Source organism: Uranotaenia lowii, chromosome 3 (assembly GCF_029784155.1).
Source record: "Uranotaenia lowii strain MFRU-FL chromosome 3, ASM2978415v1, whole genome shotgun sequence".
NCBI lineage: Eukaryota > Metazoa > Arthropoda > Insecta > Diptera > Culicidae > Uranotaenia > Uranotaenia lowii.
Genome location: NC_073693.1, coordinates 189,712,785 through 189,737,820, shown reverse-complemented (window position 1 = coordinate 189,737,820; position 25,036 = coordinate 189,712,785). Strand labels below are relative to the sequence as shown.

The window sequence follows — 25,036 nt, the reverse complement described above, 5'->3', positions numbered from 1 at the left end:
TTGACAGGCCATCTGCTCTTACGGACTTAGGAGTAAGCCTTTCGTAACAAAGGGCACAGTAAATGGCGAGATCTATAAATCTGAGTGCCTCGAGAAGCAAGCGGAAACTTCGGAAGAGCCAGAAGACAGTCAAAGACGAGAAGGATATGTTAAGAAAATGGGAAAAAAAAACTAAGAAACTGGTACCGGATGACACTGTAAAGACTTTGATGGAGGGCATCAAGCAAAAATGCGTTCAATTTTACACTCTAGGCTCCATATATTAACTTTTCTTTGGATTTTTTGAGTAAATGTATGTATAAAACTATCCTAAAATTTTTGTTTTTTTTTTCTGAACACTGTAAGAAAATTGGCATGACATTTTAGGTGTCGCAATAATTTCGTGTTCGCCCTTTATGAGGCTCGATGCATGTTGATCGATATTCAAACACTAAGAAAACGGCGAGAGTATGCAATGATTTCTATTGTAAACGATATTGTTTCGCGGCAGATTCCAAATTAGATTTTTAGACGACTTAGAAACCGTAGTATACTTGCCTTCAATCATCAGCGCACAGAATACGCAAAAATTGGACCGATCAACAGCTTGATGAACTCTTATAATCAACACTGTGAAGCCAATGGCTTCACAACATCTCGGCAACAACTCAAAGAGTATTTTAAGTCATTGAACTCACAAACCTTATTATTTTTATATTTTTGTTTTAAGCAAAATCAACAATATATGTGTCTACTAATGATTGACGAAATAAATAAATAGGATGAATATTCCATAAAATGTTTTTAGGGATTCCATAAAATGAGCAAAGGGATTCAAATTCATCGGAGCTTTTCATCAACATGTCCTCTAGCCTAAAATTTCAACACCCTTCTAGCTATCATCTACTGGCGTACTAATGCCTGTCTGTCTATCCACCTTTTTCATATTCTATACAAATAAATTTCTCTCAAGTTTTTCATTCCGCCGAGCATGCAACCTCAAATTTTAATCATAAAAATTCATGAGTATCCAATTCGACACGACGCGTTTGACGTTCATCTTTCAGATTTAAGCTTTTTTTTTATTATATTTAAGCTTTTTGACCAGATTTAAGCTTTTCAGATGAAACTCACGGTTCCCCATGACTCTCAACCTCCGACCTTGCTCTACAAAATAATCCGACAATTTTAACCATCTTCACATACAAATAACCTTCTATGGCCGATAATAACAAATAAACCATAGAGCAATTAGTGCATGAAATGCATTTTTCAGTTTAAAAAAATAATAAACATAAAAACACATAAGTATAAAGTTTTTTCTTCTTATAAAATGCTTGTTCACGGATTTTTTTTCTGTAACTTCGCACGCTTACCAACGATATTTTTACAGTGAACAATATTTATGACGCTGTGTTATCTTATTTGATGTCTTGTCTATCGAAACGGTTACAAAAAGAAAACCTCGAACCAAAGAAGGTTCCTTCCTATTACGGAACAACTGTTGTAGAGGAGAAGCGATTTTTCGACTATCACAATCAAGTCCTGGCAAGCATTTGCATGTGCTCTCGATTCTTGATTGATCATCTCCGAGCGAACATGTTGACATCCAACCTGTATTCTAATGTATGAACGTTGCTATAATTAGTAAGACAGCTTAAAAATAAGCTGCAAATGTTTTTTTTCGCGATCCTATGTGTTTTGTTATACCCACTAACATGTATCGTAACCGTATGACGTGCTGTATACGTGAAAATTGTCGTCAACGTACAGGGTGTTCAACAAGTTCTAATGAAAATATAACAAAAATCACGATCAATCAAACCATTTGTTTTGGAAAAATTTGTTTACTGTTGCTTATTAAATGATTTGAATTAATTCAAGTATTTGAGAGTGTTTCTAGATAAAAATGGAACCAAGTGGTCCGAATCTTGTAGCAAAACCGTGTGGTTCAAACCGATGAAAAAATGGAAATACCAGGAGAAACTTATGTGTCCGTTTTTTTCTATTTATGAGCAGGGAAAATTAGTATTGGTAGTATTAGTAAATTTGGCTCACTTCTATTGACATTTACGCTATAAAGAAGATTACAATTGGCCGTTTTGAGTTGTATATTGTTTTAAAGGTGATACTTTTCTGATTGCAAAACTGTAAAATATGTAACCGAACTACCTTTTTCACCCCCGATTCCCCTATTTTTTCAAATAATTAGCTTAGCTTGATTGACTACTCACATCCACCTTAAAACATTGAACTTGAAACACAACATGAAAAATATTCTGAATTAATAGTTCATCAACCTTTAAATTTTTTTACCGATATTAAAATAACAGCATTTCAAATTCCATGATTGCAAGCGTGGCTCAGTAGAACGGATTCCACATCGCCAATGGTTGCTACTCCGTGATTGACCGAGGCCATCAATTTTATCCAGAGGTCAAATGAATGGTATCTGGGATTGACAGCACATTCACAATGAACAAAACTGATGCTCTCTCTTTACACATCAATAACGGCGCCGGCCACGTCCTAGTAGTGAATGGATAGAAGGAAAATAGAGAAAAGGGATTGAAAGAATAATAATTCACGCTTTAGGACCGAGGTCACCTCTGCATCCTAGCAAAAAAAAATTTGTGTGGATTAGGTAAAAGGATAAGATCGGGAAACACTTTTGACTAATGTTATGCACTTAATTTTTTTTTTTCTAAAATTGAAAATGAAACTTAATTCATAATGCAGAATTTGGAATGTTTTCCGGATAATCTTTTTTTCAACTAAACAAGCTTGATTCTTAAATTGAACTGGCCAAATCGTTTCAGATATTTAAACGAATTCTTAAAAAAAATCGAGTAACCGCAATGAAAAGGTGGAAAATTAAAAAAACCTTGTAGAGAAATGAATCCAACTTAGATGAAATTTCAGGGACTAGATAAGAGAAAATCGATGTTGAAAAACATGCGAAAAAAATTCGCATGAAATAGACCAAGAAAAATGATTATGATCACATGGGAGAACTATTCCCTTCATTCCGATAGACATCGACACTCAACCAGTATAATATTCATACGCCAGGTTGGTCTCCTGTAGTAGAATGTTAATACATGGGCCCCGGAGAGGCGCAAGATGTGGGTTCAAGTCTCACCGGGAGACAAGGCGAATTTTTTTCGCATGTTTTTCAACATCGATTTTCTCTTATCTAGTCCCTGAAATTTCATCTAAGTTGGATTCATTTCTCTACAAAAAAAGTTTCGCTGACTGAATGTTTGAGTCAAGACCCATCTCTGGGACGCAATTTAAAAATTAAAAAACCTTTTCATATTTTCCTCGCACCACCTAGTGAAAAAGCTAGTCTATTCTCAAATATCATCCAAAACCTATTTTCACTAATCGTCAGAAGTAATTATTATAAGCTAACATTTAAGAGCACAGGGTGGCCAGCGAGTTTCCATTTTCAAATTCCCGGTTTTTTCCCGGTTTTCCCGATTGAGATTTTATGGTTTCCTCTGTTTCAAAATGCGCAAATAAATATGTCCATCAGGTTTTTGACCAAAAATTAATATATGTTTATGCAAGTTGAACGTAAAAGAGTGAAAGGACCAATTTTTTAGTTTAATCTTGAAACTCCAAGGTTATTCAAATTACAGTCATGGAAACACGATAAGAAAATATTTGTAGTTGTCCTAACCTTAACCGAAAATTGATACCTTCTTTTCAGTTATTCATACATCTTCGCTTATAAGGGAAAATGCTTCATTTTTATTATTTGCATGAGATAAATGCCATGTACATAATACTTTTAAAATTTCAAGTTGAAATCCTTAATTTTACTTTTGAAATCTACTGATTGATATAACGATATTTTCTTCTAAAGTTCTTGAAACAGATTTGGATGAACCTTATTCATGCTAAGAACAAAATTTTATTTGAGAACCGTCTCATATCGGATATTGAATCATGTTTTTATTGGACACATTAAAAAAAATAGAATACGCTGAGTTCTAGATGAGGGAAAATCTGAATTTTAAGTCTGGATTTTCAGACCAAAAAATGTAAACAAGATTCACATAAAACTTAGTATCTTGTTTATACTTCTGCTTCTGTGCGTTTATCAATTACCGAATAAAATGGTGGCATTTAATTTTTTTATGCCTTATTGTTTTATGTTCGAAACCAAATAAGATGAGTACTTCGAGGTTATGTCGTTTCTGAGCAATTCGATGTTTGATTTTTGAACTTACGTTTTGATTGTTTTGGACAATTATTGGTATGTTAGTACATAAAACACAAAAAATTAAATTTGTTTTTTAGAACTTTTTTTTTAATATTTTAACAATCAAATGAAAATTTGAAGTATTGCTATGATAAGTTTTGTTTTTTTTTGTTTTTTTTTATAAAGGTATTGTAAACTCAATTGAAAATATGTAAAATCACGTCAAAAAAATCTCATTGTTCAATTTATTTAAAAACCACCTTCAAGATCTTTGTAAAAAATAGCTTTTCAGAAAACCATTCGGCCGAGTTAGGTCTTCATCGATGAATTACTGAACTTATATCTCTCTTTAAACGTTCTATTCACATAACAATTTTTGCAACAAATTTATTCGATTTCCCACATTTATTTCGACTCCCACAATTTAAATGTGTTTGTTAGATTTTTGTTAATTTTCTCAAGTTTTGACGTGTTTTTTCTGAAAAAAAGAGCTCCTGATGCAGATTCGACCATCATCAATTCTGGACTAGTGAATAATAATTCCAATTATAAAATAGGATTAAAGTTAAGTTTTCGAAATATGAATTCGATCGAAAACTGTCTGATTACAACGTATGAATTAACATCGCAGCATTTATAAAGTTTGTATATTGTGTTCACTTTTTTCTTAATACAGATTTTGAAGGTATATTTTTTTAAGATATTCGCAAAGAAAGAATGTGCACAACGGTACAAAATCTTTAATTAATTAACGCTTTAATGCATAAAATGCATAAAAACTTCACAGTTGTGAAATGTTTATTTAATTTAAAAACTTTTGTTTATTTACTGCTTGATTCTACGATGTTTCTTTGCTCGACAAATGTATGCGCTAAGTTCGAAAATCAATTTTTTTTTCGTATAAACCCGGCTTTTCCCTCATGAATATAAAATTCCGACATTTCCCCGACCTTTCCGAATGGATAACTATTCTGAAATAAACGACTCTAGATTGTTAAGTTTCTGAGAAAAATTATACGTCAGTATGAAATGAATAAATTTAAGGAATTAATATGTTTTTTATATGAGGAAACATAATCCATAAATAATTTTCCCGGTTTTGATTTGAAATTCCCGGTTTTTTCCCGGTTTTCCCGGTCCTATTTTCAATTCCCGGTTTTTTCCCGGTTTTCCCGGTTCGCTGGCCACCCTGAAGCAGCATTTTAGAAAGAAAGTCATGTGCCCGAAAGGTAACGCGAGAAGAAACGAACTGTCCATCAACCGATAAATACCAAAGTTTAAAAACGTTGAGAGATACTTAGCTTCTGATGATTTTTTCGCTGCTTTTAGCTTTTTAGCTTTTGATAGATTCTCTATATGCCAGAAGATGTAGCTGTATTCATCGGAAGTACGAAAACATCCTATTTGGCTTCCTCCTAAGATTTTCACATATCTGGATCGTTTTTAAAACTGATGGATGGCAGGTTGCTCCTAATGCGCACTGAACCTTAAGTTCATTTAAGTTTTCATATTTTATCACAAATCATGGAAAATTTCAGGAATTTTGGCAGGAGAAGAAAACAAGAAACATTCGCTCTTCCAATCGTTTGAATATTAGAAAAACTTGTCAAATTTAACAATAAAATACCTTGAAAGTTATTTTCCACCTTCTGGATTTTCGGAAAAATCGAAGGGAGGGAGGGTGACAAAAGAAGAAATTGGAATTCGTTTCGGTGTTTTATTTGAAATTTGTAAACCAAGTTTCGATTTTTTTTTTGGTCGAAGCAACATGAAAGTGATTGTGCTTTTGATCGTAAATCATAAAAGAACAATTTCACAGCAGATTTTCATGTAAAAGTTTTTGAAAATGATCCTCTAAAAATAAACGATTTACGAAAGCTTCAATACAAAAACCTATTTACGGGCGTTCCGTTAGAATGCAATAAATGTGATGACAATGTAACGAAAAAAATGGTAATTAGCTTTGAGTCCTGGTCCAAGAACTTTTAAATCCCTGCATCTATACTTCCTTCATCTTTAGTGCAGTTTTTAGTCCGGAGGTCCAAGGCGCCTGATTTGAAGCTTGGCAATAAATCAAGGAACCGGGAACCTGAGCAGCACAAATCCATCTGCCAAATCACAGCAAATCCGGCTTCATTCCCCGTTGCGCTAAACCAATTTAACCGAAACTTCAAAAAAATTCAATTGGTTTGAAAACTTCAACAGTTTTTGGAGGAACAAATTTTTTCACGTCTTGACAGTCCTATGGGTTGCTTCGATCCAATCCCCTACTTTTTTCAAATAATACAGAAAAAAATTATGTTCGGACTTGAAATTTGAGAAGCAAATGAGACTTGGCTTGTGTGATTGCTCCCGAGGAATCAAATGAATGGTGTTCAAGCAACCGCACGCATCGAAACATGAAGTTATGGCTATTTTTACCCTCAATTCCCCTATATTTTTCAAATAAAGGGTGTCCACTAGAGTGCCCCAAATGACCCGACTTTTGAAAAAGTTAAACGCTGCAGGCTAAAATTGATCCTAGGCCTAGTACAAGATCTCATGCCAAATTTGGGCCAGATTGGATCACGGGAAGGGGTCGCTCAACGAGCCTGAAGTTTGTATGGGATTTTGAGACATTTTGTTCGGGAGAAACATGAAAAACCAGTTTTTCATCAATAACTTTGGTTTCCGTCGGTCGATTTCTTTCAAAAAAGGGTTTTCTTAAAGTCCAAATTATGAAAAACATTTCATCCGAAAACTGCATTTCGATAAAAGTTAAGATAAAAAAGTTATTAGGCTTCGAAAATGGGCTAACTTTTTTAACGGTGGTATTCATCAGTGTTAATGAGGCGACGATATGTTCGACCGCTCCGACTCATTAACAGTGATGAATACCATCCTTAAAAAAATCAGCCCATTTTTGAAGCCTTATAACTTTTTTATCTTAACTCTTATCGAAATTCAGTCTTCGGATGAAATGTTTTTCATAGTTTAGGCTTCAAGAAAACCCGTTTTTGAAAGAAATCGGCCAACGGGAACCACAGTTATTGGTGAAAAACTGGTTTTTCATGTTTCTCCCGAACAAAATGTCTCAAAATCCCATACAAACTTCAGGCTCGTTGAGCGACCCCTTCCCGTGATCCAATCTGGCCCAAATTTGGCATGAGATCTTGTACTAGGCCTAAGATCAATTTTAGCCTGCAGCGCATAACATTTCACAGGTTTTGAATTTCCCATACAAATTTGGGGCAGTCTAGTGTCCACGCTGTCCACGAAAGCGACTCTGGTTTCTCGAGCAAACTTTTTTGGCAAGACGCCGCTATCCCGTCATGGTAACCAAATTTGCTTTAACTTTGGTTGACTCATGGAGGTATACAGCTAAAATATATAAAAAAAATCAAACAAGGATAGGATAGCATAGTACGGCCAAATTTGAGACCATAATTATACCTCGTTTTGCTCTCGGTAACTAAAATTTTTGAAAGCATAACAATGTCAAATTTTGCAATCACAGATAATTCGGCGATGCCTAAAATTGGCATCATAGTGCTGTTTAAGATATCAAAAACGAGGTGTGTAGTTAAGGTCTCAGTTTTAGCAAAATAAGGCAACACTTTGCTAATCAAGTATGAAAATTTGTGCTCTTAATTTTGCTGTGTACCACCTCATGTCAAGCAAAATGAGAGCAAATTTGGATCTCAGGGCGTGATAGCAAAATTTGCTATAATTTTTTCATAAAAGTCTGCTCGGCTTCCCATGGGTCAACCTTTTATGACCGATACGCAGCCGGGTCAGGCAGGGCTCGTCGTTCAAGGAATGACTTCCGGTCGGTCCATTTTGAAGTGCAGTTTTAAAACCTCTCTCAGTTTGTTGTCACGGCATATATTCCACTCATGACTCGAGGCGAGAGAAAGTGTAAGGTAAATCAATTCCTTTTTTAATACTACATTTAGTGTTGCGAGGTTTGTATTCAAAAGATTCTTTATAACTATAACTATTCTCTTAGTACATATCCGGTGCAAAAACTTACTGATCCCCCCATTGAAAAAGCTATGACACTCTCTCCGAAATGAATTTAAATGTTACTTGTTTTTATACTATTTAGAAGATCATTCCAAATAGCTATGCCCCCGACAAGAATTGTTTTATTGTAGCTTTCAGTGTAATGGTGCGGTATTGAAAAAATCAATCAATCAAAGCGATTACTTCTAAGACGAATAAACTTACTTAGTAAATAAGTTGGACTTCTTGAGTAAATGGTTTTATAGATAAAAATATAAGATCTCAATTTATAAAAGTTATTGAAAGATGTTCCTAAAACATGTCCTAACTTTAAGCCGGTTCATTATAAGCAAAGGCGCGACTAGACTAGACTAGAAATTCGGCTCCAAATATCATATGCGGGATTATAAGTAGTATTAGTTTTATGTTTACAGGTAAAAAATGTGAAGGGAACCTTAACATACGTAACGTTCTATATATTTTCGCCAATTTTCGGACACATTAACAAACGATGTCCATTGGAAGTTGTTTTGAATTATTACACCAAGATTTGTTAGGCTATCTACGTATTCGATGTTGTCATTGCCAATTCGAAGTGATGATAAACCAACTTTAGGAAGGATGGGTATGTTTGGTGGGTCTTGTCGACTACCTTCGGTCGCTAAACAATCTGCGGCTTCATTGCCAGGGATATTGGTGTGACCAGGAATCCAACACAAGATAATGTTTTTATGGATTACAAGGCAGGAGAGTTCGTAGATCCGAGGATGTTTAATATTTCCGACCAAAACTGCTTTCACGACACTGGCCGAGTCAGAAAAAATAACAGATCCGGATTGGAGGCCATGTCCTCCGCTGCTTTCAAAATAACGAAGACTTCAGAACTAAAGACAGAAAACTTAGAGGGTAATGCAAGTGCTAGGCTGACGATATTCCAGCATTCCAATTTTGAACAACTAGACCAGTTGGATTTTTATCTTTCACACATTCCCCATCAATTCCACCATGCTACAAAACCTAGTTTTGTTGCGTTGTTGAGTTATTGGCAAAATAAAATTTTTCACGTTCATTTTCACGAAAACTATAAATGGGGCTATAGGGTAAAACCAACGGGCCCATCAGGCGTCCAAGGTGGTTTTAGTGGGACGAACCTACACACGGTAGCAAAATCATCCGGCTGTTATGGTTTAAAGTCAAATTTGCTTATTATTAAAATAAATGTAATTATTGATCAACTTTCAGTAGAAATTGCGATCAAAAACATTATTTGAGTTAAATAATTATGTAGGTATGGTCTAATTTAAAGTGGTAGTAAAAGTGGGCATAAAACCCACGCCTGAATTCTTTGCATTTAAGGAAGATTGTATGAAGAAGTGTGAACTTTCCTACTAGAAAATAGAAGACTCATTCCCAAACTTAATGGGAGCAAAAAATGCGAATAAAATCTGAGTTTGAAGCCTAACCAATAAATAAATAATGTTAGTGCATGTGTTGCACCAAAAAAAAAAGGAAAATAAAAATAATATAAGGTACTTACAGTAACTTGTTGGCGTTCCAGTTGAATTTGCATTTGCAGCTGCTGGAGCTGCGAGGGTTGAGGCGCTCCTCCGCGCCGGACGCTGGACAACTGCTGCAGTAGCTCGGCTATCGGATCGACCGACTCTCGACCGGAGGGTGACAATGTGGACAATCCACCACCCGACGTACTGAAGTGCATGTTGGATCGCCTGGACCGTGGTCCACCAATGGAACGTCCAGAGTGTGGTATTCTCCGGACACCACCATGCCGGATCGCTGAGGGTTCGTCGTACATTCGGTGGTTAAGGAAAGTTTTGGTTTTGGTGGCTTACACGAGGAAAAAAACATCTAAACACTATTTGAGAAAATTTAGATATCTCTTGAAGAGTGGTTTGCAAAACAACTTGAAATTTATCTAAAATTATTTGCTGTGATTGTTGTGAAAAAAATTTAATTTATTTATTAGGTTATTAGAAATAATTTAATAGAGTTTTGTGGCAAACATTGGTGCAAAAGAAATTTGACTAATAATGCAAGCACACAATTTGTCAGTTCATTTGATATTACTTTTTATGACTAATTTAAGATTTAGCAATGATGTATTTCTTCTTTGAAAAAAAAAATTGTGGCAAGGAAATGTCAGATTCCATGACAAAGTGCAATGGAAAGAAAGCAAAAAATACTTGTGCGTTCAAACACTTCGCACGAAGTTTTACACTCGAAGGGATAAGTTGAACATTGTAGTATTTAACTCAGTTTTGAGTGTAATCTTTTTACACTGTGCTATAAAAGACGAAACGTCAAATGTTTAAGTACGTGTCAAACACATGAATAAAAAAGGGTCTCTTTTGATTCCTGCACTCGACCGAACAACACCTCTTTCCAGACCGTGTCCGAAACCTCTAAATTAATAGTGGCGACGGGAAAAATTCGTCATTTTGTTTTTCCGTTTAAGTAAACGCGGTGTGTGAGGCAAAAAAAAGGCGTTTTTCGGCGGAAGTTTGCCGCAGTGTTGTTTGCCTTAGTTGAAAAGCGCGTGTTTTTTTCTTTGCACGGAACAAAGGAATTATAACCTGTTTCAAGAAACAGTGGATTAGACGCCACGTGTTCGATTCCCGGCAGGATACATTCCGGGTTGCTGTTGTTGCTGTTGAATTCTGTTGCTGTTGTTGCCATCATCGATCTGCTGCCGTTTGCTGTGCTGTGCCTTTGGACGGAATCTTGCCGGAAATAAAGCGTTTGTCGTTTAGCCTCGGTCAGATTTTGGCTGGGCGTTATTGAAAACAGGTACGTTTCTTTTACTTATTCTTCATTGCGTGCATTCGGACTGCTGGTGCGATACAATTGATTGTTTTATTGCATTGCAATCATTGTTTTGATCATTTTTCGGCAAAATGCCGCTAATTGGTAACATTGACCCTTTTGTTCCGAACTCCATTTCATTTGCTCAATATGTGGAGCAAATGGAATGGGTTTTTCGTTGCAATAAAATTGCAGATGTCGATCGTAAAACATATTTTTTGGCTATGTGTGGGCAAGAAACTTATAGCGAATTAAAATTGCTTCATCCAGGTCAGGATTTGCAAGCCCAAACGTATACGGATATCATAACTTCTCTTAAAAAACGATTTGACAAGGTTGAAACGGATATGTTTCAACGTTACAAATTCTATATTATGGCGCAAGAGGAAAGTCAGAAGGCGGAGGATTTTATACCTTACGTAAAGTTACAAGCTGAAAGTTGTGCTTTCGGTGATTTTAAAGACACGGCGATCCGTGATAAATTAGTAATGGGCGTTTATGATAAAGATGTTCAACAAAAACTACTGGAACTTGAGGATTTGACATTAGCACGAGTTGAGAAAATTATCGTCAACACTGAGAGCGCGGGAATAAGAGCTCGCGAAATTAATGATAGGCGATTAACTGTTGTTGCTAATGTGGATACTGAAGAAAGGAATGTTTTTAATTCAGATCACCGATCAAGGAATCGCGAGGTTATATCTCCTAATAATAGCTATACATGTCTTAAATCAGGTAACTTCCCTTCAGAAAACATACTCAACTTTAAACCGAAGACACTTATTGACCTACTGAATCCTAAAAATAGTTTTAAAATGCATTTAACGCAACCTTCAAAAGGTGAAGGTGTTAACAAACGTACTAATACATTGTTAGATGATCCATTTACAAACCTTAAAGCAGGAGAACCTGTATACTACAAAAACCCCAAAACTACAGACGTAAAACGTTGGATAATTTCAAAATTTATTAAAAAAATTTCATCTAACGTTTTCCAGGTTTCACTCAGCGGCAGATTGGTCCTGGCACACAGGCAGCAATTGCGTTTGGCCGAAAAGAATCGAAAACGAACAGGGGCGGTAATCGTATCAGATCTTTGCCCGGAAGTTCGAACATCTAAGCGCAGACGAGAGGATGATTATGTGGAGCAGAGCGACAGTTTACCGGTACAAAAAGGCGAAACAGTTTTTGTCTCGCAAGAGACGATCGAAAATGAAAATGGTTCCGATTCATCAGAGGATTTCTACGGGTTCCCAGCGGATTCTTTCTTGTTTGGCGATTGAAACAGGCCAGATGACATCAGTGATTCCGAGCAGATACCGGCAGAAATTTCTCGATTAACATCGGATCAGGAAAATGTAGCGGGAAATTCTTCTTCTTCTTCTTCTTCTTCTCATGGCGAGCTGACATCCAGCTAAACTGCCAAGTCTTGTCAATTTTATAGGGTAGTTTTGGGCGACATGATGCCTCTTTACGCGTACAAAAGTTTAAAAGTGTTTGGAATTGATGAGGTTGAGGGTGGTTTATTTATTTACTTTGTGAATATTCTGGTTAAGGTTAATCAAGAGTATACTTTTCTGTTTAGTTTTCTAAAAGTTAATGTTGTTTATTTTTACAAATTTGGCTATTTCTTTGAAGCTGTTAATATTAGCGTTCTCAAGGATTTCATCTATGTTGTTGTTTTCATTTAGTGATTTAAATTGTGTTCTATTCGGAAATTTACTGCAGAAGAACAATAAGTGGTTGATATCTTCTTTGATTCCACATTGGTCACAATTATCATCCCCTATCATCTTCCACCGAAATAGTCTGTCTTTTGTTAATGTGTGATTTGTTCTAAGTCGTCCTATAGTAATAATTTCATGTGTTTCTAAATTCCAGTTTTTACACCAGAGATGTGTGTAGGGTTGTGGATGTAATTGGTAATATTTCTTGCCTTTAAATTCTGATTCTGTTTTGTATATTGTTTTCCAATCTTCGTATGTTTCGACTTTTGCTAAATTGAAGCCATCGTTTAACGGGATTGTTGAATAGAATTTATTCCCACTGAGACATCCTTCTTTAGCAAGTTGATCTGCTATTTCATTGCCCGTGATCCCTACGTGTCCGGGAATCCACTGTAGATGAATGGTTTTGTTACTTTCTTTGAGTTTATTTATTATTTCTGAAATGATGAAGTTATTTTTTTCTTTTTGATTTTTTAGGCTTTCTAATCCTGCTTTGGAATCTGTGCAGATAACAAATCGAGCATGACTTTTAGTTTCGATGATGTCCAATGCTAAGTTAATTGCCATGAGCTCCACGTTCATAATCGACAATTCTTTATTCAGTTTAAATGCTATTTTTTCATTTGGATCGTCTATCCAAATTCCTGCTCCTGTCCCGTTAATGGATTTCGATCCATCTGTATAGACTTGGACATATCCATTGTATTTATCCTTAATTAACCTATTTATAATTATTCTAGTAGTATTATGGTTCATTGCTCCTCGATCCAAGTTCGGAATTGTAAGGTGGATTTTATTTTTATCTAGGGTTTTATTACTCTGAGTTTTAGTGTCGGGTTTTGATGTTAATGCGAGCATGTAACTGTTTTCAAATACTGTTTTCTCAAGAAAGGTGTAGTGTTTAGGTAATGAATGTAACTCTATAAATTTGTTAGTGATTTGGGTTATTGGTTTGTCGTAATAAAAGTCCTTTAGCATTTGCTTTTTTGCAAGATAGTCTGCTCTACAGTTAAGGGGCATTTCGCCAGCTTCAGAGTAGAGTACGTTTATAGGCGTTGATTTGAGGAGTCTAAGACTAGTTCTTATTGAGGAATTGTAGATTGTGCTTAATTTTTTAATGTTAGTTTTTGCTGCACTTCCATAGATGGTGATACCGTAATCCAATTGCGATCTTATGATCGCTTTATTCACCTTAAGGGTAGTTTTGGGGTGTGCACCATTCGACTTTTTGGCTATCATTTTAATTATGTTTAAGCGTTTTCTTACTTTAGTCTCTAAGTAAGTTATGTGTGGTTTGTTTGTCAGCTTGTTATCAATCATATAACCTAGGTATTTGTGTTTTTCTGTTTGTTTAACCGTTTGATCGTTAATGTTGATATCTAGTTGATCAGTTATTCTAGAGAAAAAAAGTATAGCTGCTGATTTTGCTGGGTTAATTGTAATTTTTAATTTATTCAGCTCCTGTGCAAATATGTTCAAGGCAATGTTTGCTGTTCTATTTACTTCTTCGAGTGAGTTTCCGATAACTGTTATAGTAAAGTCATCTGCAAATTGTTTAAGAATTACTTTTTCCGTTGTAATTTTGTGTAATTTAGCTGTGTAAAGGTTGAAAAGGATCGGAGACAACGGACAGCCTTGAGGGAGACCTTTGTCCGTCAATTTTGATATTTTTCCATAATTTGTTTCCAATACAACTTTCCTTTGAGTTAGGTATGAATGTAACCAAATTAAAATATTTGGTGGGATTTTAAGCGAATCTAAGTTTTCTAACAGTATTTTAATATCTACCGAATCAAATGCTTTGCTTAAGTCCATAAAAATTGATGCTACGTATGTTTTATTTCTTCTGGCTTCCGAAATTGTCGATACCAGATGATTGACGCAATCAATGGCCGAAGATTTTTCTTTAAACCCATATGATAGTGGTGGTAGGATATTGTTTTTATCGATAAATTCATTTAGGCGTTGTTTAATTTCCGCATTGATTATTTTTAGATTTATATTTATTAAAGATATAGGTCTGTAGGAAGTGTCTAGCATTTTATCCTTATTAGGTTTCAAGATCGGTATTATTTTTATTTCTAGCCATTCTTGTGGAATCTTTCCATTTTTCCAAACTTTATTAATCATTTCAAGAATTTTTGTTTGTAGATTCAAGTTTAAATTTTTTAGCATGAAGTATGAAAATTTATCGCTTCCTGCCGCCGATTTATCTTTTTTCCTTTTCAATTTATTTAGCATACCTTCGATACTCAAATTTTTCATGTATTTTTCTTCTTGTACTTCGAAATTCGAAGATTCGAATTTTATCGGAGTTATTTCTCTCTTAAAGTTATTTTCAATAAACTTCTTAGCTAGATCCTCATTTGCCATCAGCTCTGAGTTATCTTTATTTTGAAAGTTTCCTCCAATGGCTTTTATTATTTTCCACATTTGGTTAATATTAGTATTATCATTTATATCTTCCAACATACTATTTCTGTATTTATAGACCTCTTCCTTAAGTGTTTTATTAAATTCTCTCTCTGCTTTTTTGTATTCTTGTTTATTTCTTAACGTAAGGTTTTTCCTAAAAATAATATGTTTTCTGTTTTTCTCTTCGTAAAGATTTTTAATTTTTTCATTCCAGTATGGCTTTATTTTTTTCCTACTGTCCGTATGTATAGTATAGGTTGCCTTTTTGATTGCTTCTTCTATTTTAATAGTCATCTGTTCTGGTGTTTCTAATGAGGTTGGGTCTATTTGATTAAGGAACTCAATTGCTTTGTTTTTGCTTGTTATTTGTTTAGAAACATTTGAGCAATATCGGTTGGAGTTTTCTAGTTGGTACTCGATCAATTTATGATCAGAGCCTAAGTCCTCTTCACTAATTTTCCATGATATATTGCAAGCAATTGTGGTTGTTGCTAAGCTGAGATCTAGCGCTGACTCATTTTTATTAATTTCCGGCCATCTTGTGGCTTCGCCATTGTTTAGTAGAACTATATCGTAATCATCTAGCAATTCGCTAATGAATTCTCCTCTTGCATCCGCTCTGGGTGCATTGTTGTCCCATAAGGGGTGGTGACCATTGAAGTCGCCCGCCAAAATCACATTAGTTGAACTGTTAGAAATGAATTCGAATAAATTTTTTAGTGGAGTTCTTATATCATTTAGGATTTCATCTGGTGGGATGTAGAGTGAGATAAATATTATTTGATGTTTGAGATTTTTAATCTTAATAGCTGTCAGTTCTAAGTCTACTTGAGGAATAGTCAGTTTTTCGTAAATAAGAGTTGGGTGGATGAGTATTCCAGTACCGCCGTAGCCGTCTGTCCTACAGTTGTTCACAAAATTGTAATTTAAAAATTTAAAATTTTCAGAAGGCTTGAGCCAAGTTTCTTGAAGTAAGAAGACGTGAATTTCTTTTGTTTTTAAGTATGTTTTCAATGTTTCTCGTTTATGGAGGGGTCTTAGACTCCTTATATTAAGTTGTGCTATATTTAAATTGTAATTAAAATTAGCCATTTCAAATCCGTTAAATAATTCGGCTTCTTAACTTAAATTTGTTTTTGCTGTCTCAATATTCATTTTATTGAGAGGGGAATTGTGATATTTTCTTCTTTTTCTGTATCTTTATTTAAATTGTTATGGTCTTTGAAAATGTGTTCTATTGTTTTTTGAATTTCTGTGAGTAGAAGATTTTTATCAATAAGATTCGTGTTTTCATTTGTAGTTTTTGTTATTATGTTATCTAATTGTGCTTCAAAGATTTTGTTTATTTCTGCTTGTAGTTTTTCCTTTTCTGTAGTTCTATATGGATTACTGGTAATAGTTTTAGTTTTCTCTAGTGTTCTACCGGGTGTTGCGTAAAAGTTTTTTGTGTTCGTGTATGTGTTCTTTTTAGGTTTTAGATTCTCAATTATTTTGCTGTAATTTGTGATTTTCCTAGGTGCATTAACATATCTGAAATTTTGCTGCGAACTACTTGGACGTTCCAAGGATGGGAATGCGTCGGTAGATTCGAGCATCGCGTAGTAATTTTTTGTTTTAGGGTAGAGCTGTTCTGCCTCATTGTATGTTATTTTGTTTATTGTCATTGCGATATTTATGTGTTCTTTTCGTATTCTTTCGGGACATGTTTTTTCAGTCGGCAAATGGTTACCTTTACAGTTTCTGCAGGTAGGTAAGGTGGTTGGATCGCATGTTTTATGAGTGTCATCGATTTGTTTCCCACAGTTTTTACAAATTTCGTTGCTTTTACAAGCCTCAGTTTTGTGCCCTAATCTCCAACACCTGTTGCAAATTCTGACAGGATAGATGTATACCTCGGGTTGCGCGTAAACTCCGTAGATTTGTACGGTCCTTGGCAACTCCATACCCTCAAAAGTAATTTTTACTGTTTTTGTGTCGATAAGTTCTTGTTTTTTGGAAAATTTGTTTTTTGTTCTCATTCTTTCTACTCTTATTATTTTCTTATCTGATATTGTGTGCTCCAAAATTTCGTCCGGAGATATTGAAGTTGGTATGTTCCTCACCACTCCTATTGTTTCCAACATCATTTTCGGAACGTATGCCTTAATATTGTTTGATTTTAAGAATTCTGTTGCGTTAAGGATTTTTTCAGTTTGTTTTGGTGTTCTATAAATTAGCTTGTAACGGAATTGTCCTGCTCTTTTGATTTCATTGAACTGATCAAGTTTCGCTTGGAACAGAAATTTCCCTATTTCCATTGGCTCTAGGTTCTTTGCTCCTTCTTTCTTTTCGATGGATTCGATGAATATTACGTTCGATGTTTTACTTATAATATGTTGGTATGTCAATTCGATGATTTTTACATTATTAGTTTTGAGATTGTGTTGAACTGAAGTTTCCTGTATCATGTTTGATGTTTGTGTGGTTTGTGATGTGTTGTTATTAGTGTGTGTGTCTGTAGATGTGGGTGATGCCGTACTATCGCTTGAGCTTGACGTTGTTCTTGGCTTGGTTTTTTTCTGTTCTTGGTGTTCCGCTTCGAATAGATCCTCTGATCGTTTTCGTTTTTCGTTGAAGTTTATGTCTGCGAAACCTAGAAACGGTTCCGAGTCCAATATGTCGTCTTGGTAATCACTTACCTTACCTTTATCTGGTGGAAGATTTCGAGGGTCAAACGATTGTGACGCCATTTTGTTTTTTTACTCTTCAAACTTAAACGCTAATTTGGATTCAATTTTAATTTTTCTCTGGTAATTTCTTTTCCTCTTGATTTTCCTTTTTTATCGAACTTTCACTGTTTTCCGATTGATTAAACTCTTTTGTATCATCGCTTTTAACACTCTTAAACTATTAAATTTGACTTATCCGTTTCCCTTTTATTATGACGCTGACTATGGTAGCCGCTTTCACGTCCGCTCTTTGCCACTGTTAAACGAGAAGTGTAGCGGAAAATTCGAGAAGTAATTTAAGAAGATCGAAACGAAGAAAACGAGAAAAGAAACATGATCAATATTATTATTATTAGTTTGAAGAATTGTTCTAAAATGAATTTCTGAGTTAACTGGATTCAAATAACTTTGTTAATCCTTTCGAATTTTGAAAGTTAAACCTTTTTATTATAAATCATCTAAAGAAGGAAGAACTGTAGTATTTAACTCAGTTTTGAGTGTAATCTTTTTACACTGTGCTATAAAAGACGAAATGTCAAATGTTTAAGTACGTGTCAAACACATGAATAAAAAAGGGTCTCTTTTGATTCCTGCACTCGACCGAACAACACCTCTTTCCAGACCGTGTCCGAAACCTCTAAATTAATAAACATGACGTTATTTCGAAATTAGGTAGAAGGTGACGGCGATTGAACATGTAGTCAGAACTAGGAAAAAATCCATAGTTGCGTTCACCTCAAGAAACTTATCTAACTTATCTTATAATCTGGTTAACATATCAACTTTATATTCAAATAAATTACCTACACAATGAATCTAATATCATCAAAATCGGTTAACATTGACGGCAGGGGAACGCCTACAAACCATAGGCAGATATACTTGAATTATATTTGCCACAGGTCCAATTTCTCCGAAACGGATATTTTGCGAACAGCTTTGGAAGGTTAACGATGGTTTTTAACGAAATGTTGAGAAAACGATTTGCATGAATTGACAAAAAACTTGTAGTTTTTGGTTTTCAATTTGAGCGCGTTTTGTAATTTAACGAGCGATCTTCTTTCGTTGCGTCACATCACATCACACGATTTTTCTGCAACAGGGTTTTGCTCCAACGAAAAATATAGTACTGGGTTTCATCAGTGACTTATTTCAATAGTGATTGATTTGTTTTGAATGTGAATTTTGTTCAAGCTTCTATCATGACAAACATTTCATCCAAAATTACACCTCGATAATAAAAAAAAATTAGAAAATAACTTACAATTCTAAGTGTTAACTCATCGAAAGCATGCAATACAAAAATGTGCTCCTGAAAGACGTAACAAAAAAATACGAATACGTTAAACAAAGATACATTTTTTCCAAAACAATTTTTTTCAACGAGTTTAACAGCAAGCTGTTATTTTTCCCAAGATCCCGTTCCAGTTTTCGTTGCGTCACATCATTTCATTTACCCTGTTGTAAATTGTTTATTTTATACCCGTTTTTAGTTCTGCAAAAAGCACTAAACGTGACTTCAAAGTGAATCCGAATTTTCTTTACAATGTAATAAAAGAGTGCGTTGTAAACCTCAAAAAACCTCAAAATTTCGTTGGGTCATATTATTAAAAATACCCCTTTTTCCGCGATCTATACATCAAAATTATAAACAAAACCAGCTCCAAATGTCTTGACATTCTGAAAACAGATGGTATTCGCCATGTTTATGTGTACAGAACGTAATTTTTTTTGTATAACTCTTGGAGTGAGAAAAATTGTAAGAATTCATCAAAAAGTACCTATCTCGTTTTTTAAACGTCCAATTTGATTTTTTTAATGTAAAACTGTTGGAGTCGATGTAATCCAGATATGCTGAAGATAAATCTAGGCAATCGTAGACTTTAAGTTTAGTGAAAATGAATTTTCATAAGGGTAATACGCTCTGAAAGCTGTTTGTACCCTCCAGATTGTCGGATTTTTACAAATCGAACATAATTTAGTTGAATTTTTCATAAGTTCGTTATTTTGAAATGAAAATACAAAAAGATTGAAAAAAAATTTAAAATTTTTTTTTGATGATTTTTAAATGAAGACTGTGAGGAACAATAGTAATTTTGACGTATGATCCCTCAATATGTTGCTAATCAAGTGCCAATCAATATAAGCAAAAAAATTAGGTGAAGATACTGAAAATTTATGATTAAAGTCGGAACAACAAAATATCGTTTAAAAAAGTGCACATAAAATTTGAAGGCTCTTAAGAATGGTTCAGAATAACTTAATATTTCGTGATGTGAATTCAGTCAACTACCCTGTTCTGTTTAAACTGAGTGAAATCACGTCACAACTTCAAATAAGCATAACTTCGTTCGTTGTTCTTTAATCGGGAAGCTTTGCACATCAAACTGTGGGTAATTATTTTTTCTATAACTCATTTGAAGACACCGATATTCTATTTCCTCAGACAGAACAGGAAATCAAAGTTGTATGCACTGAAGTCAAAAATGGTCTATTCTAGCGTGAATTCACGTCACAAATGTAATCGATCACAACAAAAACAACAAATTTAATTTATGTTGAAGAAAATTCAATTTGCGACCGTTTGCTACAATTTTTTTCATTTTCCAGTAAATTGGTTGACCTCTAGAATGATAACAGTTCAGAAAAGTCCGGAAAAGCGATTTCACGTCACTGTGGAATGTTTCTAATGAAGTTTTTTTCAGCCGATATAAAAACAAAGAATAACTTTAGTAATAGTCATTTGAACTAAAGGTTCATGAAAATTTAGTAATCGTGTAGAAGACAGGGCTGAGCTTTAATTGTTTGAGTGTAATTTTTTTTTTTTTTTTTTTTTTTTTTTTTTTTTTTTTTTTTTTTTTTTTTTTTTTGTTTCGATTATAGTCGTTTTACCATCTTTATGGCATTCGCGACTTTATCAACGTTGCAGTTGGCGGATCGTTATTGAAAAACTATCCGGTACAACTGTGTTCGATGTTTACTGTTGGGCTCGAACTCATGGACATCGGCTCAGGAGACAACAGACTTGCCAACTGAGCTATATCACAAGCCCAGTGTTTGAGTGTAAGATATTATTTTTTATCAGGGTTAAGATCCTAAATTTTGTAAACTTTAAGCAACAGCTTAACGTAAAATAGATTAAAAACTTAACATTTGCAATGTTATGCTTCGTTCCTCAGGCCAATTCAAACGAAATACAAAACAACAACAACAATGGAAAACACAATTAACACACGAACGTATTACAGGACACGACACTTAACGTTCTTAAAAAACGGAAAAAGGATTCAAAATTACCTTTTTTGTCGACCGGTTTCGGGCTCGATGTTGCCCATCTACAGGACGATGTCCGACTACAGGACGAGGTCGGACATCGTCCTGTAGATGGGCAACATCGAGCCCGAAACCGGTCGACAAAAAAGGTAATTTTGAATCCTTTTTCCGTTTTGTAAGAACGTTAAGTGTCGTTTCCTGTAATACGTCGTGTGTTAATTGTGTAATTAAGTTCTTACGTTGGCACAATCCCGTGTAATATGAACAATGGAAAACCAATATCTTTTTCTGGTGAAAAACTCTGCTTAAAAACGTCTCACGCTGCCAAATTATATGCTTGCGGAGAGCGAAAAAATAAGATAACTCATATTTCTCCACAATTAGTTAAAAAAACGATTCAAACTTCGTTTTACTTATGTACGAAAATAAGTGTTTATGATGAGTAAATATCAAAAAAGTCAATTTTCCCGGTGAGGTGAAATTCCCGATTTTTTCCCGGTTTCCCGGTGACCTGATGAAATTCCAAAGTTTTTCCCGGTTCGCTAGCAACCCTGTGTCGCGCTGAAAATGTCGCAACCGCGAGAGGACAATCAGTCCGTTTGAAGTGAATACGGTCCTGGGACAAGTTCCGGATGAAGTAACTCTCGCGGAATAGTTCGTAAACATAAAAAAAAAACAGACATCTCCGGTATTTTGCGAGGTGCGCAATATCAAAAACTCAAAGCAAAACCAAAAAAGAAATAATCTGATAAAACCATTGACAATCACCATACTGGAAAATTGTGGATTTCAGTTCCACGGCGCCGGAAGAGCACGGGAAATAATAAAAAGGTAAAATTTACCGAGTTAGCAAAGGTGAACGCTCGTGAAAGCCAAAAAGGTAACTTCTACCTCTTCGAGGTGAAATTCACCTCACAGCGGGGTAAAATTTACCTGAATCGAGGTTGGAAAAAAGGTACAATTCACCGAGAAAAAAGGTGAATCCAAAAAAGGTAAATCTTACCTCGTAGTGAAGTTCACCTGAATTGAGCTCAATAAAAAAATATAAATCACCTAGAAAAAAAGGTAAATCCAAATAAGGTAAAACTTACCTCGTAGCGAGGTGAAATTGACCTGGATTGAGCTAAACAAAACGGTACAATTCATCTCGAACAAAAGTAACTATTTGCCGAATCCGTTTATTGAGGTTAAACTGTTTTGTCGTTCAGAAGGGAAGTTGTGTTTCGTGCCGATATGAGAAAATCGGAACAGAATGGTAAGTTTTTTCTTAGATATCCTTTAGTTGTGCTGGTTCTCGTCATAATACTATGCTTTTGTTTCAGATCGGCCCAGCTTCTAGGTATATTTCACGTCATCCTCCAGATATCATTCCGGAAAAGCTAGATCTGACTGGATTAGTCGCCATTGTGGCGCGAAAGAACGTGAAGCTGAATTGCCACGAGCCTGGCGAAAAACGATTTACCTCAATAATTTTTTTAAACACGGTGATACATTACAAAAATAAATATAATGAATACCGTCAACTGGGGCAACATGCAACAATTTTCAACTTCAATGGCTTCTAAAAAACTTATGTTCACAGTTAATCGTATCCTTTATGCATCAAAAGTTTTAAGGATGCTGGGGCATCAAATTGGCGTAGTTAAAAAAATAATTGGTTTCTTCAGTTATTTTTAATTTTCTAAAAACATGCGATTTTCACACTCCTTAGAAAATGGGGTAACTTGCAACAAACTTTGTTTTAATGAAAAATCTTATGAACCGGTACGAAAATTCAAAGTATTTAATATATTTGCGATGTCTTAAAGACCATTACGCATGACAACACAAATTGCAGTAGTTTTTGGGTCTGTAAAAACAAATTTTCACATTTTTTCTGAAAATAAGGATGCTGCATACATTAAGGGGTTAAATAATACTACGAAAAAATCTACAAGCTGAAATCATAAAAATAAATGTTTGGATGAATGAAATTTAAATGTTTACAAACGCATGATGCAAAACATTCATATTCCAGCACATGGAAACGAGATTTACAAGGTAATTCTTTGATTTGCATTTTGTTGCATTTAACCCCAGACACCTAACTGAATTTTAAAAATATTCATTTAAAAAAATTGGGTGATTGTTCGAAAAATATTTTTACACCAACAATGTTGGTATAACATGAGGAAACCTATAAAAAGTTTGTAGGTAATTTTATCAAGCCGATCCGTCATACTGGGTAATGTTTTTTTCGGCATCAAAAAATGTTAAAATTTGTATATTTATTGCTCGATTTTTCAAATTTTACAAAAAAATAAAAAACTTAAGACAACTAGCTTAAGATGCGAGAAATTATGTCATCATCATTTTGTTATCATTAAAAGATAACTTTATTACAATACATTAAATTCAAAATTGATTCAATGTAGTGTTATATAAATCGAACCCCGCTGTTGCATGATGCCCCGTTTGACGGTAGTCCCTATTTATTTCAAATAAATATAAATATTTGAATGAATTTTGTTTTCATTTTTATTGAAGAAACCAACCAAACCAAATAGCATTTACATTTTAAATCAGTGAATGGGAAAACGGTACTATTTACTATTTTGCTAGGTGAATGCGAAAATGGTAAAATTTACCTTTTTGCCAGGTGAATTGAAAAAAGGTAATATTTACCTTTTTGCTAGGTGAATGAAAAAAAGGTAAAATTTACCTCTAAAGAGGGGTGGAAAAAATTCACCTCGCAAAAAGGTAAATTTTACCTTTTTATTATTTTCCGTGAGTGATAGTTTGACTTGTTGTGAAGCGGGTTACGTTTACATGCACTCTTCCAAGCGCCAGCAACAAACCCGAAGCAGTTTGCATAGTTTTTCTTGCACATGCTGGGATGTCGCGAAAACAGTGACCCTTCCCCCTCTTTATATCTCTGTGATCCCTTCCCGACTATCCAGGACACGTATGCCAAGTTTGATGAAAATCAATTTAGACGTTCCGAAGTTATAATACGTTCATTTCTTGAGTGTGATGAATATGCGTCCAATCGTCTCAGTGTGACAGTTATGCGTCCATTTGTCCCAGTGTGACAAATTGACTTTGAATTTTTCTTGAAATTTCTACACCGAAAGAAAAAACATGGTAAACGTTACCATATCCAAAGGTTAATTTAAGAATAAAAACAGATGGATTTTTTTTGAGTACGTTTTTGTTTATCTTAAACATGAGTGTGTTTAAAATTACCATGTGTATGCGTTAGGGTGCGTTACGACGTACAATTTTACCATGCTATGGTAATTATGACAAAATAATGGTAATTTATCCATGCATTCAATGAAACCATTTGAAATTTAAAAAATGTTGGTTTATTTATCCATCACTGTTATTATCCACGTTATTTTTTTCACATAAATATTGTTCGGCGTTAATGATCAGGAACTATAAACCTAACTGCATAAAGTTTCCTTCGACATTTGGCCTCCGGTGTTCCGCCGTTGTCCAAAGATTGTATTTTTGCCTTCGTGAATCATCGTCGCCCCGTGCACTAAAAATAAAATATAAAAGAAATATCAAATATTGTGCAGAAATACTAATAAACTTCACTTACTCTTGAAAATTTAATGAACTGTTGAAATTAGCGGTAGTTGATGACTCGATGATGCGTTCTTGCGTTGATGCACTTCAGATTGTAATGGCCTTCTGTGGATAAATAAAAAGTGATATCCTTCGTCACAGATCCCACACCAAAACACTTTACCTTCAAGATCGCAGCACGTAGCACATAATCAATATTGATTCCAAAGTTTTCAACATTAAATAAAAATTCAAAGCCGTTTTAATGGCAAGGAGGAAACAAAAGTGCAAGATGATACAACTGATTGAAAGCATTTTGGCTATTGACATCCATGGTAAAATGTACCAGAGTATTGTCACGATAA

General features: G+C 34.6%; 1 protein-coding gene across 1 annotated transcript in view; it reads right to left on the bottom strand.

Moving 5' to 3' along the window:
• The window catches only part of LOC129751802 (E3 ubiquitin-protein ligase KCMF1), a 72,399-nt gene that overhangs the window by 22,626 nt on the left and 24,737 nt on the right, over positions 1 to 25,036 (bottom strand). The window contains exon 3 of the mRNA XM_055747530.1: positions 9,711 to 9,980. Within this exon, the coding sequence (XP_055603505.1) occupies positions 9,711 to 9,980 (270 nt within the window). The remainder of the gene's footprint in view (positions 1 to 9,710; positions 9,981 to 25,036) is intronic.